At 33.4% G+C, this 22,379-nt stretch overlaps 1 protein-coding gene across 3 annotated transcripts in view; it reads left to right on the top strand.

The window, feature by feature from the left end:
- Window positions 1–22,379, top strand: part of CSMD3 (CUB and Sushi multiple domains 3) — a 1,081,491-nt gene that overhangs the window by 1,034,479 nt on the left and 24,633 nt on the right. For all 3 annotated transcript variants that reach the window (XM_033843074.1, XM_019931944.2, XM_019931943.2), the window contains 6 exons: window positions 938–1,117; window positions 2,728–2,901; window positions 6,811–6,984; window positions 8,699–8,772; window positions 19,655–19,766; window positions 21,855–22,034. In XM_033843074.1, coding sequence (XP_033698965.1) covers window positions 938–1,117; window positions 2,728–2,901; window positions 6,811–6,984; window positions 8,699–8,772; window positions 19,655–19,766; window positions 21,855–22,034 — 894 coding nt within the window. The remainder of the gene's footprint in view (window positions 1–937; window positions 1,118–2,727; window positions 2,902–6,810; window positions 6,985–8,698; window positions 8,773–19,654; window positions 19,767–21,854; window positions 22,035–22,379) is intronic.

Genomic DNA, 22,379 nt, shown 5'->3' with positions numbered 1-22,379 from the left:
TGCCCAGCCGGTCCATCATGTCATTAGCAGAAGGAGGCTCACACTTCACCTCTGTTCTTCACCCCTTTGTGGGGTCTGGGTGCAAGCGTGGGTGGGGCTGCTTGGATTTGGCTCTATTCATGGAGTCTTGGGGCAGAGGCAGGGCAGCAGCTAACCCTTTCCTAGACTGGCGATACAAGGCAGATTTGGCAAGCAATTGACAGAGGCCTCTTACTCACCCCTAATCCAGGAAGCAAACACATTCCAGAGTGGAGGTCGCAATTTCTTGAGGATTTTTCTGTCACTTGGGATGGCAATGAGATGATGGAAATGGGAAGTTGATTTCTCTATCCCTAGCTCTGGCATTTTCATTTTTCACTAGGCCCACAAATTATGTATCTTGCCCAGTATGTGATAAATTCACATTTTATAGTTTATTCATTCTTTCATTTATTCAATAAAATTATTATTTTTGCACCTAGCATTATGTTAGTTAAAAACTATGATAATATCCAGTTGAGTGGCACTGTGCAGAAAATGTACTCTCAGTCCAGCAAGCCTGATAAATTAGAGATTTCAGTAACCATATATAGGAGTATAAATTTCAAATGTTATGTTAGAAATCTCGATCCTATAGGAAAGCTTCTCCATGATTATTTAATTCAGGTTAGAAGAGGTTACCACATCAGAGTTTTTTACAACATAATAGCATACTAACCTGGCCTTTTCGAGTCTAAATGACAGTTTCTGAGCCATGTGTATAGAATCTGTAATAAGTAACTGATCATAATCAGGAATTGCCAGTATGTGGTTTAAATATGCTTATGTTTTATCATTAAAAATGAGCATGATAACTAATTTTCCCTACTTTTATATTAAGTATGGCATATGCTTACTATTTCTTTCCATTAAATACATGCCACATTAACTATCTGCTCTTCCAATCCAATATTGATAGTAATCAGTTGTGGAGACCCAGGTATACCAGCCAGTGGACTGAGATATGGAGATGATTATGTGGTTGGACAAAATGTTTCCTACATGTGCCAGCCAGGCTATACAATGGAATTGAATGGTTCCAGAATCAGGACTTGTACAACTAATGGCACTTGGAGTGGAGTAATGCCAGCTTGTAGAGGTATGATAATGATTTCTTCAATATTTATAAGTGATAACCACCACATATTTTCTGCATTAATATGCAAATTTAAAGTAAATTTAAATAGTGTTTTTTTGTATTGTTTTGCTTTTTTTTCTGGTACCAAAATTGAGTGCTTTAAACCATATAGATAATAACATATAAGATTTTAAAACATTTTAACAAAAACATTATATCTCATTGTAAGTAATGATAATGAACTGTCATACAACCAAAATAACAAAAATATCATGTTCTGTGCTATGTAATCACCATCATCATCTATATTGATTGATGAATACTTAAAAGAGAATATAACCATAATGAACCATAATGAACTAGAACTTTAACTTAACTTTTACCTGGGTCGAGTTATTCATGGATGGGAAGAAAAACTTTCTATAATTTGAAAACAATCAGCGTGAATTGTAGAACTGGACTTTTTCTTAAAAGGTAAACCTGTTTCTTTAAAGAATGCAATCTAGAAGTAATATTTTAGTCAATATAGGTGTAAGTTTACTACTTTATGCTATTTGTTTTTCCATTGAAAATATTTTCATAATTTTTTGTCAATTTTTTTATTTGTGAAATACTGTAGATACAATGTCAGATAATTTATACTGTTTTATAGTAATACTGATTGTTAATCATCGAGATTTCTCATTAAGGTACATCTCTAAATGCCTATGAATTGCGAGTTTAATATCTCCCTGATGTAATCTAACACAAAAGAATAATACCAATGTGTTTCTTTTCTTCTTGATTACACAGTTGCCTAATCAGATCACTATAAATATACAGTTAGTCTGTGAAAATATATGAACAGACATTTTATATTTTATACATTATTAAAATATAAATATAAAATATTTCATACATTATTAATTGATTCTGATAATGACAATGTTATACAACTCCCAAAATTTATTTATATATGTTGCTAGTCATCAAAATAAAATCATTCCTCATTTTTAGATTTTATAATTGGTACCCCTCTTTTTCCCTTCACCTCTGCCACCTTATCTAACTCATCTTTGCTCGAGGACAACTTAATTTTAAAAATGAATGTTTAAAAATTTTATAATGCATTTAGAAGCTATATAGTAAGTTTTAGCATATGAATCTAAGTGGTTGATAGAACAAAATTTGGATATTTTAATGAGATACATAATCTGTGTTTTCAAAAATATCACAGAATTACTCCCAAATTCCTTGCTACAATGCTGACACTTTATATAGCCAAACAACCCAGCACTTCAGTCTTTCTAAATGTCACTGGAAAATAATTTTATATAAAACCAGTAATTTATCAGTTGCAGTATACTGGATGGAAGGTCACCCTCTCTTTGCCTTCCCTTCGATGTCAGAAAGCTTGTTATTTTGTAAGAGAATATCTGACAACCAGTAGCCATTATGTTGCCAAGTAGTCACATCCTGGAAAGACTGATTCCAGGGATGTTTCAGGAATACTACCAGGAGAATAAAACGTGCCACACCATATTGTCCTCCAAAAGGTTGAATTAGCACATATGCCTCTTCTAATGATACTTATTTTTTTAACACCAGGATATTTCAACAGCTGTGTCTAATCGTTTTTAATGTAATTACAGCTGTTACCTGCCCAACTCCTCCCCAGATTTCTAATGGAAGGTTGGAAGGAACAAATTTCGACTGGGGCTTTAGTATTAGCTACATCTGTTCTCCAGGCTATGAACTATCCTTTCCTGCTGTTTTGACCTGTGTAGGGAATGGTACCTGGAGTGGAGAAGTACCACAGTGCTTACGTAAGTATACTTTCCATACTTAAAATTATGTTTTCACTCTCCTAGAGCTACTTACTGTGATTACAGCTGTTACATAATTTTTTTCAGATTTTTCCAGGACAAATATGAGATTGTTAAGCTCTTTCCCATGCATAATTAAAATTCAATTAAAATCAGCATTTACCAGTGTAGCTATTTTTTATGCAATCCAACCATTATGTTCCTTCTGCTCTAACTTTTAGACTAAACTGCTTTGTTTGCAAAACACACTCTACATTTTACACATCTTGTTTTTTTGGGTGATGTCCTCTACTCAGGTTTATGTTCCTTAAAGGCAGAGATTTTTGTTTTTGTTCACTGTTGTACCTCTGGTATATAGTGCAATCCTTGGCAGGTATCAAACTTAGAACGCTATAGTAATTAAGACATTACAGCATTGGTACAGGGATAGAAGGTAAACCAGTGTTAGAGAATAGAGAGCACAGAACCATTTTATTGATACTTGATGTATTATAGAACAAATCAGTGGGGAAAGAATGGACATTTCAATTAACGCAATAAGGCAATTCGTTTACACACACACACACACACACACACACACACAATCTTTGTCTCACACCAAATAGCAAATCAATGTCAAATCATTAGGGAATTAAATATAAAAGTTTTAAATATTACAACACTACCTAAATGACCTTGAAGTAAGAAAGGATCTCTTAAAATGTGATGCAAAAGCTCCACCCATAACTGAAAAAGTGGAAAAAATAAGCTACATTATTAATTTAAAATTTCTCATTTCAAAAGGCCAATCATAAACCTGATAGTTTATTTGAAGAGCTTCCTATTAAGTGATTGCATGCCACCATTTTGCTGGCCCATCAGATCATTCATATCACATTTGCTACAGAGAGTATTACTAACCAGTTTTATTGAGCATGAGACATAAAACTAATTTACTTCTGCAATTGTGGTCTGTTAGACTTCAATTTATGCAACATCTAAAGAAGCTCCTTCTAGGTAATATGATTTATTAGAGTGTGTTCCAAGCCTCAAGGTTGATGTCACACAAATTGACCCTTAAAATTCTGATGCTAAGGATGATCTTAAAACAGGCCAATGTGTTCTGAATGAGACTAGATATTCTACAGCTACTTCAGAATAAATAGCAACAAGGGGATTTTACAGAGATGAGTTTATGGTAAAGTTTGTTTGATATGAATGAAAAAATCTCAATCAAAAAGTTTCTTGATATAATGTTTTATTTTTTGATCTATTAAAATGCAAATAATAATAAAATACATACTATAGACATTTAAATTGTAATAAATATCCAAATATAATAAGGCTCACTTTGTCCCAGTTGCTTTACATATATTATTTTTAGTACATAGAACTCCTGGCTAAGTATGTTTAGTCATGACATTTTAATAGATAATGACACAGGCTCAGAGAGGTCAAATTGTAAGGACACTGGGTAACTCTGCCATCATTTGGGGGACCAGCTACATTATTGTGTGGCCTAAAGTCATATTACTAGTAAATGGCAGAGTATGAATTCCAGTTCAGAGAGGTAGACCTAAGAGACAATTCTCTTATCCATTGAATAGCCAAATTCAATAATTTTAGGTATTTAACAAAGAAGAAAATCTTTTCTCATTAAATCTGTTCAAACTATGCCTTTTTATCTTAAAGTTTATATCACTGTGAACTGAAGCCTTTTGAGAATAAACCCTGTGTCTTAAGCCTCTAAACTTGACACCAATAGGTTGTTTGGTTTAGTACATGAAAATCTAAAGATAGAAAACAGATTGAATGATGGGGGGGCTGGGAAGGGGGATTGAAGAGTTTATGTGGTTGCATCTCTCCTCCTTTCTTTTTTTCATTGAATAAAGATAAGATTCTGAGTTGAATGACTCAGCAGAAATATGCTAGAGAAACATTTCAGAAGTAAATTATAAAATAACTGTGAGATAACTTAGTAATAGAAATGATTGCTAAAGCTGAAGTACCCACTGATAATGCTCACTGAGGAAATATCCATTGAATTTAAAATGTGCTAGAGATACACAGACTAATAACACAAGGAGCCTGGCCTTTGGGGTTTGATATTATGTTGCTAGAAGTGCTTGGATGCCAAGTACCACTAAGGCTTACAATATCTAAGAAATGGTGAAAATTAAAACAGAACACAATAAATAAATATTTATTTTACATGTGTTACTATACTTGGAACATTTCCCCAGTTTATTTTATTTTAATATTTACTTTATGATTACTTTTCATCTTAACTGTTTTAAAAGAAAAAAATGTTTCTAAAAAGAGGTTTAAAAGTCCAAGTTTCTCTTAGAGTCTTGAATTTCAGGGAAGGTCTTTGAACACTGCGTTTGAGACTAAGGTATTCTATAAATATGGTATTCATTTATTCCAGGTTTCCTGGAGCAATTCTTGTTTATTCTGTTATCCTGGTAGGTGTCCTATCCAGTTAGAATCCTCCTTTTACTCTCAAAAGTGTCTTGGTTTGGATGATGCATTTTATAGTCACTCAACCTATAACTATCTTAAGGCTACATTTATACTTAAAAACATTTGGTTATTTCCGTTTGCTTTATAGGGGAATAAGCTTTCAGGTGCTGAATCTGCAAATTTAAAAATTGAGTATACTTTTAAAACATAGTTAAAATAGTAAATTTTATGTTATGTATTTTGGACTACAGTAAAAAAGAAATTGAAAACATTCTATATGTACTTCGCCTCAGTTATCTACTAGATTTGAAGCCATCTGATCTCATCCCCTCCTACAGTTCTGCATGCTTACTCTGCTCCAGTCTCACTGGCCTTACTCTCCCTCCAGCATGCTACATTTGACCCAGCACAGGGCTTTGGCAATGCTGTTTCCTCTATCTGCAATGTTCTTCCTTGCGAGAGAATGGATGGCTAAATGGTTTTTTTCCTCCAAATCTTTTCTCAGTGAGAGACACCCGTGCTACCTTATTAAAATCCACTACCACTACTCACCTTCTAGCACATCCACATGTACAGTCCTGATCTCCTTCGCACAGTATTTTTCCCCATGGGACTTATTATCTTCCCATATACTACCATTTTTACTTATTAATTATGTTTATTCGTTTGCTTTCCTCACAAAAGCATAAACTCCACAAGTGCAGGAACCTTAGTTTGTTTACTAATAAGTGCAAGCACCTAATATTACCTAGAATAGTGTTTGTTTTTTAGTACTTTAAAAATATATGTTGAATGGAATCATCTAATCAATTTGTTTAGAACTATTGTCAAGTTGATTTCTTCAGTGATTGTAGAACATTGAGATTCCTTGGTTTTGTATGGATCTGGATTCTGATGGCCTTCTTTTCTCTTTAAAAAACTACCACCACCCCCCGCCAATATTTTGAAGAGGAAGACAACCAAATACTCGGATACTAGGATACGTGATCCGAGTGTTCAACAGAGCACGTATCATTGAAACAAATAACTATATCTTTTATATACATTAAAAAATACATAGCAATCTGGAGAGTATATCCTAGACCATTGTTTTTTTGTTGCTGATAGAGCTATTTGTGAATCACATGTCTTTTCAAGAATACACTCCAACTTTGTAGCATATATGTACAAATATGTGGTTTGATTCTGGTCAGTATAGAACAAAAAAATACCAAAAAATCTACAATTGTTAAGGTGGTCTACTAGGTGGAAAAATATTTGAATCAGACTAATTTTTAAAAAGTATTATGCTGAATTGAATATTCAGCATTTATTCATGTAGACAAAAGATAAATTTTCATTGGGATAGATTAACATGGGTAGCATGTCACTTTAGTGCAGTATTTCAGTTATTTTTGTCATTTTTCTGATGACATTTACTCTGATGAATCTAAATCACTGTATAATTCTCTTTCTTTTCACTTCCAGCAAAGTTTTGTGGTGACCCTGGTATACCTGCCCAAGGGAAAAGAGAAGGCAAAAGCTTTATATACCAGTCAGAGGTTTCATTCAGCTGCAATTCTCCTTTCATATTAGTGGGATCTAGCACCAGAATATGTCAAGCAGATGGCACTTGGAGTGGTTCATCACCTCACTGCATAGGTAATATTAATTAAAGATCAATAATGCTCAGTAATTTGGGAATTAATAGATAGTAGGGAGGTTTAATGGTTTACTTTATCCTATAAACTATAGTTGGCTAAATGTGAAAAATAAATGTAAAATATAGAAACCATTGGAAGGCACTGAAAATTAATATTGTTAAACATATATTATTTTGAGTACGTAAAACTTCTAGAATAAATGCTTAAAATAGTTTCCCTGTTTATCAGTAAAATGAAAAAGAAAAAAGCTTCCAGATTAATATCATGAAATATCAGTACTAATATTTGTATAGAGCTTTATAGTTAATAAAGCATATTCAAGTGAAATTAGACTTGCTTCAAAAATATTAAAAAGGTACTTTGATTTCAAAATGGCTCTAAGTACATTTCTGTAATCCTAAATTTTTTTGTGTTTTGTTGTCATATATTTTATTGAAGTATAGTTGCTGTACAAAATTGTGTAAGTTACAGGTGTTCAGTTTAGTGATTCATAATTTTAAAGGTTATGCTCCATTTATAGTTATTATAAAATATTGGCTATGTGTCCTGTGTTGTACAGTATATCCTTATAGCTTATTGTATATATAGTAGTTAGGACTTCTTAATCCCCTACTCCTATATTGCCCCTCCCTCCTTCCCTCTCTCCACTGGTAACCACTAGATTGTTCTCTATATCTGTGAGTCTGCTTCTTTTTTGTTATATTCACTAGTTGTATTTTTTAGATTTCACATATAAGTGATATCATACAGTATTTGTCTTTCTCTGACTTATTTTGCTTAGCATAATACCCTCCAGATCCATCCATGTTGCTGCAAATGGCAAAATTTCATTCTTTGCTATAGCTGAGTAGTATTTTATATATATATATATATATATATATATATATATATATATATACACCATATCTTCTTTATCCATTTATCTGTTAATGGACATTTAAGTTGCTTCCATATCTTGGAAATTGTAAATAACACTGCTATGAACATTGGGGTATATGTATCTTTTTGATTTAGTGTTTTAGTTTTTTGGGGGGTATATACCCAGGAGTGGAATTGCTGGGTCATAGGGAAGTTCTGTTTCTAGCTTTTGAGAAACCTTCATACTGTTTTTCACAGCAGCTGCACCAATTTACATTCCTACGAACAGTATATGAGTGTTCCCTTTTCTCCTAAAATTAAATTCCACATTGAATAAACTAACCAAATAACCTGTCATACAAGCTAGCCAAACCAGAGACTACCAGCCCTACCATTTTTATGCCTGAATCTCCTACAGGTGTCAGTGAAAAATGCAAATAACTAAGTCCTGTTTCTGGAAAAATAATTTATTTCTTGAAGGGAATATTACCCTACTTGATATTATAACTTAGTAAAGTCGTTGAGCAAATGTTTTATGTATGCGTTCCTCTTTCAAATCCGTCATTTTCCCTTAACTTTTTATTCACAGAGTTAGTTAGATGTCAAGTGCTTTTATATTAGAAGGGTTCAAAGTTCAAGAATTGCATAATTCATATAAACTGCAGTCTACCTGAATTTCCTGCTTTAAGATTAGCAGGCTTCTGTTCATGGAGATTAGATTTTACTCTTTATTATTACCCAGGGCCCTTTCATTAAACCCTAGATCTCTTAAAATTATTTTATGTGAGGGAAATATACATTTAAATAAAACTGTAAATTTTAAAGGAATATCACATTTTTAATCTTTATTTCAGAACCCACACGTACCTCATGTGAAAACCCAGGAGTGCCACGTCATGGATCTCAAAACAGTACATTTGGATTTCAAGTGGGTACTTTTTTATCATTTTTTTCCAGTTTTATTGAGATATAATTGACATACATCACCGTATAAGTTTAAAGTGTACAGCACAATGGTTTGACATATATATGGTGAATGATTACTGCAGTAATTTTAGTTAGCAATCCAGAGAGTATGTCCTCCATTATCTCATATACATACAATAAAAAAAAGCAAAAAAGAAAAAAAATTCCTTGTGATAAGAATTATTAGGACCTACTCTCTTAACAACTTTCCTATATACAATACAGCAGTGTTAACTATACTCATCACTGTTGTATATTACATATCTAGTACTTACATATCTTATAACTAGAAGTTTACACCTTTTCACTACCTTCCTTCAATCCTGCCCCCTCCCTCCACCACTGCTCTGGTAACCACATATCTGATCTCTTTTTATGTGAGTTCAGGTTTTCGTTGTTTTAGATTCCACATATAAGTGAGATCATATTGTATTTGTTTTTCTGTTGTCTGAGTTATTTCATCAAATGGATACTTTAAATATTTCCATTTAATATAAGCTAGATCAAAAGGCTTTGGTTCATGTGCAAAATCCTGTTAATGTAAACAGAAAAAAAAGTCATGCTTATATCTGCATTCAAAAACACCTTTTAAAAAAGGCAACAGGAAATGAAAGAGTGGAAATAAAAAGAAATTAGAAGGAATATATGCTTCAAGATATAGCCTAACTGACCATGAGGATAAAATTAAAATTGGAGAGAGCTGTGAGCATAGGAAAATCTGTAAGCAGTAGCTAGTATGTAAGAGAAGTATTAAGTGAGGGAGTAAATGGGTAACCTCTACAGGAAGATATAGGGACAATGAGGAAAAGTGTAGTTGAAAGTGATACGGTGACCTCGGCCTGCAGCAGCTTAAAGCAGGATTTCGGCTCCCCACCAGAGATTGAGGTCAGGCAGCGGCAGTGAGAGCGCAGAATCCTAGCCACCAGACCACCAGGGATCAGCCATGAAGAAATGAATTTCTACATAAGACAGAAAGTAGTGAAGCAACTGAAGTGTTTATTAGGAGGAAAATGAGTACAGTATGTGTGGATAGACACACGAGCGGGCTCAGAGAGAGAGATCCGCACCCTCGTGGCAGTTTGAATCAATTTTATGGGGCATTTCTTCCGGGTTTCTTTGACCAATCATCTTGTTTTGCCTGGTTCTGAGTCCGTATTTGGTTTATCTCAGGGTCCTCCCCTGTGTGCGTGCACATCTCTTAGCCAAGATGGATTCTAGTGAAGAGGGCTATGGGTAGTTGGCATCACTTACTATGGGGTGGCGCCCCCTCCCTTTTTGACCTCCAAGGAGCCTTTCTGCGCATGTGTAGTTGGGAAGGTCTCCTTGACTTCGAGAATGAGGAATATGTGGTCTCTTATCTTCTATCTGGGAAGGGCCCAGCCCCCTCCATCATCCTGCTTTTATGGAGTTTCTGCTATTATGGAGTTTCTGTCCATAGGGGAGAACCTGTTCAGCCTGAGGCCCATCTATCTTCTGCCTCAAAAGAGGTTTAGAGAAACTTCTGAGACAAAGAGTTACCAAATATATAAAAATGTGGTTATTCAAGAAGGCAATAAGACTAAAAGACTTTTTTCTTATAATATGTATATAATATTAAAATAATTTTTAAACATTTTCATTGATGTGGGAAATTTCTGTAAAAATAATTTAACTGTAACCTATTATTATACAACACAGAGTTGGATTGTAATATTAGAATTCTTTAACATGCCCAGTCACGTGTGGCTGACTTTCTTTTCTTTCTTATTCCAGTTTAGATTTTATGTAGAGATTCAGCAAGATTTTCATTACAGGGGCCTAAGGGGAGCCAAAGTGCATACCAATTCCAAAAGGAAATAGCCAGTTTACACGCTAACCGATTGCCTTGTGTCGCAGGGTTTTCTAAATTGTGCTATTTTGTGTGGAATTCAGTGTGAACCCGAAGAACATTCATTTCTAAAGGAAGTACTCATAACAGGTGCCATATTTTTGTTGCTAAAAATAGTTTCCATTTATCTACAGTTCAGGCACAGTATGAACATTGATTTGATAGCTTTTCCAATTCTTCCTGTTTGCCTCAGGGCTATCTAGGTAATACAAAAGTGTGAAAAAGCATCTCAGTCTCTATTATGTTGGTGTTTTCAGAAAACTTTAGATTTGTATCTCCATAAAATGTTTTATCAGTTGATCGAGATCTTGAAAAATGAACTAGCTAAACAGTATTAGACCTCATCATATAGACCAAGAAACTGAAACAGAACATGACTTAACTTTGATCACAGAGCAAGTCAATGGCAGTATTTTTACAGAATACAGAATTTTGATGTCAGTGTCTGTACACTAAATCAGATGATTTTCTGAAGAATCTGAGTCCTTTTTAGGAAATACCCTTTGAGATAATGGAAATTGAAATAAATAAGATTGAGTTTAGAATAGTCATTCAATGAAATGAATAGAGTCATTCACTCTAAATTTTAAGAATTCTATTATAATCATTGAAAAATGTTATCACAAAGTTAAACTAACCCTGAATTCATACTCTTCAGCTAATAAACATATATTAGATCATTATAGTCTATCTAGATAAATATGAATAGACTAGATTTCAGATATGGTAAAATCTAATAAAATTGTATAATCTCTACTAATCTCTATTAAAACTACAAATGATATACTAAGTATGTTAAATTAAGGGTGTCAGCTTTCATACATGGTTATGGCAGATATGTGCGTATGTCTGTATATATACTTATTTTATATATTTATATACAAATCATGTTTACTAAACCTGTATAGAGTCAACAGAATTTAAGAAGTTATGTAATTCTAACTAATATCAATTTATAGATGGATTCCAAATAAATATGACCTTATATAACTAGAAAAGACTTCTCTACTGGTTGACCAAAAACTCTTGCTTACAAGTAAGAAAAATTATTTTGAGCTAGCTTAAACCTAAAGGCATTAAAAGCCATGTGTTGGTGTGTCCCAGGCCACAAGAGAAAGGATCTAGGTGAGACTCATCAAGCCTAGAATCTAGGAACTGGACAACAGTACTCAGTCTCTTACACTACTCTGTATTTATCTACTTTTTCTTTCTCTGTAGATTGGCCATATGGCAAAGAGTGCATCATTTCTATTTACATCTCAGCCACATACAGCAAGTGATTAATTATCTCAATCTCAGTTTCAAATATCCAGAGAGAGAATCAAAATGTTTCAACTTTTGTATCTACCTCTGGTTTGATCTAGTGACCAGTAGCGAGTTAAATAAAATCATAGCTATAGCTAGCCCACTTCTGGGAGGGACAAGAGAAAGGGGAAAGTTATAAATTGCAGAGGCACTCTGCATTTCTTAATTTTCTCTTTAATGTGTTTATTTTGTTCACTCTCCTTTTCTATAAAGATTTATATAGTAGATTTTTGGACATTGATATAATTACTAAAATATAAGAAAATATCACCTGTTGCTAGAGAATGCAAAAACTCTAGTTTTAGAAAAAAGTACTCAAAGTAATTTCTCTTTTTATTTAAAATATTATAAACTGGAACAATTTTAGCTAAAAATATATTAGTAGTAAGGAGAATAAGTATCAAAATGATTGATGCAACATCCAGATTAATTATGGAGGAAATGCCAAACACAAATATTTCACTAACTGCTGTATTACTCTAAATTGAGCTCTGGGGTTTGGAAGGCACATTAACACTGATTTAGGACTTGTTACGTAAAATTATTATAAATATAAAATATTTTAAATCTGATTTTAGATATTTAATTCCAAGGTATTAAACATAAGATATTTAACCCTACCAAAATAACCATTATGAAAAAGCTCTGTCTTGACTACAGAGACTACAAAAGCATCCTTGATTGAGGGGTAGGGAGACAGAAATAATCAACTAAAGACAACATGATCAACTATTTGTGACTGTTGACACCTTTCATTCTCTGGCTTCTGTTTCCAAAAGCAAGTCTGGACCACCCAGTTTTATAGATACAGGACTCCTGGGTACAACAGTAGCCATCTTGGCAACCACAGTTCACCCTACTATTGAATGTTTCATGAGCAACCATATTACCCGAGTAGGTGGAGAACACTGAAGAAACCAAACATCTTCTAAGCTACCTGACTTTAAAAGGAATGTCCTAGGTATTCTATCTAGGCAGTTATCTATTGTATCTGGCAAACTTGACAGTAATCAGTTACCTAGACAACCGTGCCCCGCATCTCTTTTACGTAAACTCGGTGTTCTGTCACACATTCTGCTAATGTTTAAAAAATTCATCATGACATGCTCAGATGTGTTTGGCAATCACTAGTGTGCTGGGTGCTGAACCACTTCTCTGTAAATATAGCATCCAAGTGACAACAGCAGCAGCGTAATGGACCTTGCACAAAGCTACAGCATGCCTGAAACAAGACTCCAGCAAGTAATAATTAGCCTTTTTCCTTTCACCACTGACAGTGCTTGTCTAACTAAAAAGCTTCTCAAAGCAGAGAGAGAAGCCATGTAGAGAATCCAGACATAATTCAGAGTCAGCCCTGGCTGAAATGTGGTCTTATAATGGAAACACTTCTATTCTTAGAAGAAAAAACGATTGGTTATAAAGTAATGCTAGAAGCAGTTAAAAAGATAAGGCCGAACCAGACTGAATAACTTTGGGTTATTTTTAAGAGGGGTAAATATAGTTCTTAATAGGAGAAAACAATCTATCACAGAAAAAGTTTACAACTAATATTTTTACAAAAATTTTACAGTATACTACAAGATGAAAACATCTTTCAAGGTGGAATGCTTTAGAGAGCAAAGGCTTGGCACAGTCCTAGACCCATGTAAGAGCAGCAATTACTCTTATGCCAAAATTATCTTTAGTGTAGTCAGTGAGAACCAGAATATTGATATTGTAATAAAATGTCAGGATTAGCTGGAGCAGTCTGGGAGAGCCCAAGATATTCAACACCATTCTACATTGACCATTTCTGCAAAATAATCTAAACGGACACCTACAAGCAGCTTCCTTGGGTATCCAGATACCAGGGTCAACCTTGTACCTCTGAAAAGAGGTTCATCTGATGACTCTTAAGTACACGTGTGTTAGAATTTGTGTATGTTTATGTACAGCTCACATTTACATATGTAACGACATCGACTCTCTTCTAGAAACCCACATAAGCTGACAGTTGCTGAAATTTTACAGCTTTCAAAATTTGAAGGTTGGGGATTAGAGAAACAAGAGAGGCTGTTCATTGACTATTGAAGTGATCAAAGATATAAATTAAGTACCATTTTAAAACTTTGGTACTATTTATCAAATGGTTACTATCTACAGCTGTAGTACTTATTAACTTATTAAAAATCATGTTAAAAAAATCTAACTCATAAACGGTTAGCTAATACTAGACTAATAATACTAATACTAGACTAATACTAATACTAGAGTGTTCAAAAGCACTGTAAAAGACATTTTATTCATATTTTGGAGAATAAAATATTTACATGTTTAATTAAGTTAGGCTACCTGTAAAGTACTGTGTGATATAATGTCAATAAAGAACTTAAAATGGCACTTTAATGTTTTATTTAAAACCATATATCATGGGGCATCCCTGGTGGCGCAGTGGTTGAGAGTCCGCCTGCCGATGCAGGGGACACGGGTTCGTTCCCTGGTCTGGGAAGATCCCACATGCTGCGGAGCGGCCGGGCCCGTGAGCCATGGCCGCTGATCTGGAGCCTGTGCTCCGCAGCGGGAGAGGCCACAACAGTGAGAGGCCCGCGTACCGCAAAAAAAAAACAACAACCATATATCATGCACTTTTAAACTTCAGTATTGAATATTGACTGGTGTGTAGAATCCAATTTCATAGTTAAAAAGTAATTTGTGACTAGAATAGAACTTTTTCCCTGGTATTCACAAAACCGTTTTGCCATTTCAGGCTTCAAAAGAAAAAAAAATGTGCCTTTGCATCTCTAAGCATATCTGTAAAGAAATACAGATTCTGTTGAGTAGCCTCTGAAATTTGGCTTTCTTACATTTGGTTGGTTCATGTGACAATCCCTGTGAAATGAATGGAAATATGATTTTTAGATTAAATGACTTTTCCAAAATAAAAAAACAAAACAACCATGGTGATTATGTATGACTTCCAGTTTATAATTGAAATAAGTACATAAGTACATTGAATGAGGCAGGTGTGTTACATAGTGTTGTATTACCTTAAATGGTGAATATCATAACATGAATTTTAAAACAAAAAAGTAAAATTAAACATTTAAAATTGAAGTCTTCTGATTATTTTTTAATAAAAACTGATAAAACATCTTAATTCTGTTTTTCTCATTCAGGAAGCTCAGGGCCCAAAATTGATGCTCAGTCAGCGAAAATCCCTTGCACCTCATCTTAAGTATATGTGTTATCCTTTCATTTTTATGATCCTGCCTTTCTACTTAAATTTTATGAATTTTAATATATTAAAATTATATTAGAAGCTACCTCAACTTTTCTTGGGTAAAGTATTTAATATAAACATAATAAAAATACCAATATAAAATAGTTGTTTAAAATATATTACAGAGGGAGCATATGAATTTTTGATGCCTTTATTATATATATATTTTGATAAGTTGCTAGGAACCATACTGTGTACTCCAGTTAAGCAAATATTTGATATTGAAAATCAGACACAAAAAAATACAGTGATGAAAATTCTAGCAAAGTAAGAGTAATTTGCTATAAAACATCATGAAAGGGAAGATAGATCTTATTCAGAATGTTTTAAATTTCTAAAATTTTGATTAATCATATGATTAGATCTCTAACTTCATGACTAAGGAACTGAACTGTAACATTTTAAAGAGGGAATAAAGAGTTAAAGAAGGTAAGTCATATTTACTAATTAGACATGTCTTATAATTTTATAGTGCATTTGTAAACCACATGCTAATTTGGGCCAATTTAAAGAAAATTTTATTTAAACATTAACTGCAATTAAAACTTGATATGGATTTTTTTTAAATCTTGATATAAAAATAATTTTTAAAATTAATTTTTACATTTTATATAATTGCTTATACAAATAACACTTTTGTTAGTAAATATTGGCAGGAAAATTGTACATAAATTATTTTACAAGAATTTTTAAAATTATATAATGGAAAATTTTATAATGTTACTTATTTTTCTACAAATATTCAAATTATATTATTTATGTTAGAAATTATTTATAGTCAGAGGAATTTACATGACAAGTTGGAAAAGGATGGAGAGATATGTAAAATATACTATTAAGTAGATTTATCACTGGCAAAATTATTAATTCACTAATATTTAGAGAAAATTTTGATGATTGATTTGAATACAACAAATGTTGAATAAAAATCAGTTACTAAATTTGTATAACTCTAGGTATCTTAAATATTAGGTATAAGTGTGAATTTGACAAAAATTTTGTTATTAAATGTGTTGATGATATATAGAAAAACTTTAAATAGATTTTAGTTCTATGGTATCTGGTTAATATGTAAAGCAGTATTTATTGTGATTTCAGAAAAGATTACAGACGTGAAGAAAAAGTCTTAGAAATTAAAAAAAAAAAGTGTATGTAATCAATCATGTCTCTCATTCCTTACTAATATAAAGGTTGATGAAATAACCCAAATGTACTCTTCAAAGAACAAATAATGATTTAACTTTATGTTAATTAAAGTATGGAAGGGATATCACTATATTTTAAGAAACTGATAGACATGTTAAATCTTTTTAAGTAATCAAATAATTTTATACTAAGTTCTTAGTCCCCATTCCTTCAGTTGCTCCAACATTTTCAGGACACTTTTCTAAGCTCTGGGTGTATAATGGTGAATAACATATGGTCCTTGGCTGAGCGGAGCTAACATTTTGGTGTGTGGGTCAGATGGAATAGATGATTTTATAGGATAGGTTGATAATATTGATAACATTGAAAGGAACTAATAAAGCACATAAGAGACAGCTTTCCTAGTCTGCTTGCTGCAGGGAAAGCTTTCTAGAAATTTTGTCTGAGCTAAATCTTTTAGGGTAAGATCTAGGGAAAAATAGTTGGGAAATGCATTCCATGTGGGAGGGACAGTGTAAAAATATGCATGCATTATGGGAACTACAGGAATTCAATATTATATGAGCACAATTTGAGTAAAAGTAAGTGGTCAATGATGATGCTAGAGACAGCTAGTGATCAGTTTATGGAGGCTTTTATCCACCAAGTTAACATATGTAACTTTATCCTATGCGAGATAAGCCAGTAAAGATTTTAAGAAGGATAACGATAAAGTAAAACTTTCATGTTGAGTAAATCACTCTGACTTCAGAGTGAAAAATAAATTCAATGGGGTCAAGACTGGAGAAGTGGAGACAAGTTAGATGATTATTATAATTGGTTATAACAGTAATTCTCAAAGTGTGGTCCCTGAGCAGCAGCAGTATTACCTGGGAACTTGTTGGAAATGTGGATTTTAGGGTCTCCCTCAGATTTAACCCAGTCAGAAATTCCTGAGGGGAGCTCAGCTCTCTGTGTTTGGATAAGTCCTTCTGGTGATTATGTTATCTACTAAAGTTTGAGAACCATTGAGAAACCATGTTGAGGACTAAAACAAGATGTATACGTGGGAAAAGAGGGAAGGGGACAGTTTGAGGAAGATTTAGGAGGTAAAATTGTCAGTCTTTGGTGGTAGATTAAATGAGGGGAGATTTATGGGAGAAGGCTGGCCATTAACTGAGATCTAGCCTAAAGTAAGATTGCTGGATTGATAGAGGTGATGGGTTTTGTGGAGCCAGTTTGACTAAAGGATGGAATTGCAAAGTCCACATGATCAGTTGTATAAACTATATGAGGAAGTAAAAATCTGTAGCACCATATTGCACAACTTCAGGGAGTATGTGAATGGCATGCTCTGGAGCACAATTTGAAGGATTATATTGAGTACAGCATGAAAAGTGCTCCCTGGAGTGGAGCAATGTAGTAGCCCTGGACAAAATTGGGCATTAAGAAGATAAGAGATCTCCTGGATGCAGAGATGATGCTGTCATGGAAGGCATAATATGAGATAACTGGAAGGATAAAGGTTGTTATAAGAGAATGACTATTAGAACTGAGCATTTCAAGTGTAGCATAGTTCTGGGTGATAACGAGAATAAGAAAGATGGTGGAATATAGCTAGTCTCAAGGTCCAAGTGGAATCTTGTATTGAATTATGTCACATTAAGCTTAGCCTCATGTTGCTTTAGCAGGTGGGAGTAGGAACTAATGGGAAAAAAAGGAAACACAGTCTATGTGAAAAGCCCTAAGACAGCAGTTGAACATTGTCAGACTCCATATGCTGGGGAAGCCTGAAGTGGCAGACTTTAAATACCCCTTATCTTCTCCTCCACCTCTAATCATTTAATAAATCCTGATGATTTTTCCTTTTAATATATTTTGAGTAAACAACTTCCTTCCCATGTCTATTGCCACAAGTTGGTCAAGCTTTATCCACTCAAATCTAAAATGGCAATTCAAGCCTCATAATTAGAATTACTGTTCATCATTCTTTTTTTTTCATAGTTTCCCCATACAGTGGTTAGTTTAATTTTTCAAAGATTTTATTTTCGACATAAATTTTAGTTGCTCTGAAAGCTTTAGCAACTTTATGTTTTTATTTTAAAAATTCAATTGCTATAGCCTGCTATTTGAGAGTCTTCAGAAACTGATTATTATGTCTCTGACTTAATAATTATAGCTGGAATTTATTTAAAGCTTATGTTCCATGCCCATGTGGAGCGAATTATATATCCTATTTTTATTTAATCCTTAAGTCGCAAGGGAAGTAATATCATCTTTATATAGAGAGAGTTAAGTCTCAAAGAGGAGATATACCTTATTCAAGATCAGAGTCAAAGTTAAAGCCGAGTATACACACCTCTGGGGTGTGTTTTCTTTTTTACCTATATCTTACAGCTTTCTACTTTACTCCCAAATTCCCACCTCACTGTGTAAATTATCTATGATAACCAATCAAAAGTGCTCTCTTTTTTTCCTAAACTATATGATGTATGTTTTAACCACCATACATTTTCTCATAATATTCTTATCTTTTCTACTTATATCAGTTGTTTTCAAACGTTAGTTTGCATTAAAATCACTTGGAGGGCTTTTTAAAACACAAATTGCTGGTTGCTACCCTAAGAGTTTCTGATGCAGTGGGTCTCAGCTAAGTTTCCAGAATTGGCATTTCTAACAAATTCCTAGGTTATGCTGAGGTTACTGGTCTGGGGACCACACTTTAAGAACCATTGTTCTATATATTTATCTAAATTACACATCCTTTAAAAGCTTAATGCAAATAGCATGTCTTCCATTGTATTTTTCTGCTACCAATCCAACCTTCAATAAACACCTTTATGTCCAATCTCATATTGCATTTACTGTCTTACATATTCACTGCCTCTTGTGTTGTTAGCTATCTTTATTTCCGTATCTGCCTTTATCCATCATCATTTATCTGTCTCTATTTAACTGTCTGTTTGTCTATCTTATATTCATATGTAGCTTATTGGCCTTTTGGTATCATATATTTTCTTCAAATTACCATGGTAAATATTTGGTACCTATGTATACATTGTATTCAAGTATTTAATGATGATATGCACACAAAGAAATCTAAGGTTTTTTTTCTTCAGTTTTTTTCTGCAATTTTATTTTAAATCAGATTTCAGTTTCTTTTCCTTCCAAACTCTACCTTGCAGAATTTCTTTTGAAAGCATTTCCTCGTCCATGTTTTTATTCTATCTGTTGCTGTATTTGAAGTTGCATTGGGACATTTGTTTTTCTCTCTGTAATTTGCTATAGGTAGGAAGTGTTGTACAGTTCCACTGCAAAAAAGGACATCTTCTCCAAGGGTCTACAACACGTACTTGCCTTCCTGACCTCACGTGGAGTGGAATTCAGCCTGAGTGCATACGTAAGTATTGTGGCTAAGAAAATTATACTTATGAAGGATAAGAATTTATATGCATTTTTTTCCACATGTGAAAAATAAACATATGTATGTAAAAGAGGTATTGCATTGTTTTTTTAGGTTATTATAAAATATAATTCATGCATATAGTGTTTTACTGTAGCATACCCCCATGGCTAGTGGGGAGCATTATTCTTTAAGAAGTCAGAAGGCACAGGGCAAAATTTTGTTCTTTTTGAAAAGCTCTTGTAATTGCGTTCAGTTTGGTCACCAGGTAATTTTAGATGATGATTATTTTTTAGGTTCATAGATCTGCACCTATGAATCTGAAGTACTTGTGAGATACAGGAGGCTCCAACATAGTAGAGACTCAGTCTTTTTCACTTGTGAAATTCTCTGAGAACCTGAGGAAAGCTAGAAATGTCCACGAAAGGATAGATGCATGAATACCTTAACCAAAAATTTGAATACTACTTAGGATTTCCTGGAGCTTCTAAATGTGCACTGACTCTAAGTTGAAAGCACTTGCTGTACAGATTGAATAAGAGCAAAGATCACTAAACAGTCTTTTTTGAATACAGCTAGAAATAAATTTTAGCTGGTGAGTTATCTCTTTTTTCCCTCCTACTTCCTCTTTTTATTTCCTCTCCATGTTTTTTGCGGGGGAGAAAAATGAAGAGTAAGCAGGAATAAAAATACTCATCAGAATGGTTTCTAGCTTTTAGGATTTGCTGAAGTCCAAATAAGTCCTGTGAATTTACTCCATCCCTGTTCAGAACCACCCAAATAATCACAGAGGCCCCTGTGGATCCTCAGTTTACTGGAAAGCAGCAGAACACTCCACTGAGAAGTCATGTCACATGCCTGGCTGGCTTATATTTAAATACGGCAAAATTCCTTAAAAGAGAATTCCTCAGAGTGTGTACATACTTTAGAACAGCTGTGTGGGATATACTGAGGTATTTCATAGTAAACTAAGATTCTTTGATGACCTGCATGTGGGGTAGGATGATTTAAATAAAATTAAATGGCTTCTGTTACTGCAGAGCATCTCAGAATATCTAATAGGTGCATAATGGGGCTTAAGAATGTAGCAGAAACAGACAATTTGTGTTTATTCTTAGCAGTATTTCCTCAATGAGAATTAAATTTTATTAACTGAATTATATTAAATATAAACTACATAACAAAATGTTTTTCACATAATGTTAAAAATATTAGCTATTATTTATAGCTTAGTACATATCCACTAGGAAGCAAATGGAAAAAAATTTTTCCAAACAAATTTGTCCACAGAACACTTTTTCTCAGAGACCATCTTTAAGGGTCTATATCCATGAACAAATGATCAGAAATGTTGTCTTGCTTAGGGGGAGAATTCTTTGTAGCATCTATTTCTGATTAAGAAGGGAATGGTCATCATAAGACACAAAACAGGTGAACTGAGTGGCAGGGTCAGGGAGTGTCATAAGTGCAGGTTTAGTGGAATCAAAAAATTAAATGAATGAAAAGATACTGGTAGCATATGGACCCAAAATATGGCCAGAAAATTCCATATGCAAAAAATTATAAATTGTACTTTCTACATTAGGAAATATGAATATCAGAGCAACATACTAAATTGTGGTTGAATTTACCTTTAGAAGACATGCTTTTTAATTTAAGATAAATATAATAAATAAAAATTATATATTAATATTTCCTAAACTGGTATAGAAAATCTGAGTTTGATCAACTTTAAAACTTATCTTAAGCAGGACTTATTAGATCCTTTAAAATGCTAATATATATTGTGACTCTCTAAAATGGTGATATAGTATACATTTATTAGCTTAATTATCCAGAGTTAGTCTTTTATTTTTTCTCTCAGTTTATATGTTAACAACCACCAGTGTTCCACAGATGATCATTTATGAAATGCTAGTCTATGAAAACAACATTTACATTGATAAGCTTTCCTTGATTCATGAGAATAACAAGTTACATTTATATAAAGACATTAGCATACCTATAAAAATATATTGTGACTCCGATCTCAAAATTTTCTTAACATGTCTATAAAAATGAACATTTTTTCCCTTTCTTATATAGCCCACAGCTGTAAACAGCCAGAAACTCCTGCTCATGCAAATGTAGTAGGAATGGACCTTCCATCCCATGGGTATACATTAATTTATACCTGCCAGCCTGGCTTCTTCTTAGCAGGTGGAACAGAACATAGAGTGTGTAGATCTGATAACACCTGGAGTGGAAAAGTTCCTGTTTGTGAAGGTAAGTTTTCTCTATAAAAGCTTTCAACAGAAGATTTTGTACTGTTAAAGCTTTCCTCAGATACAAGAGACCAAAAAAATCAATTTAGATTAGCTTAGGAACAAGGTAAATTTGTTCACCAACTCTAAGAGTAGGAGTGATGTAGACACTTTTGGATCCCAGGGCACAGAAATATTATTCAGGCCTTTTTATAGGTTCTTTTCCATGCTCTATTTTTAATTCTTGCCTTTATTACTTTTCCTAGTTCTCTATTCACAGTAGGTATATTAGTTTTCTAAGGCTGCCATAACAAAGCACCACAAGCTGTGTGACTTAAAAGAATAGGAATTTATTCTCTCACAGTTC

The sequence above is a fragment of the Tursiops truncatus genome, chromosome 17 (genome assembly GCF_011762595.2).
Source record: "Tursiops truncatus isolate mTurTru1 chromosome 17, mTurTru1.mat.Y, whole genome shotgun sequence".
In the NCBI taxonomy this organism is placed as follows: domain Eukaryota; kingdom Metazoa; phylum Chordata; class Mammalia; order Artiodactyla; family Delphinidae; genus Tursiops; species Tursiops truncatus.
This window is presented reverse-complemented; position numbering and strand designations above follow the sequence as displayed.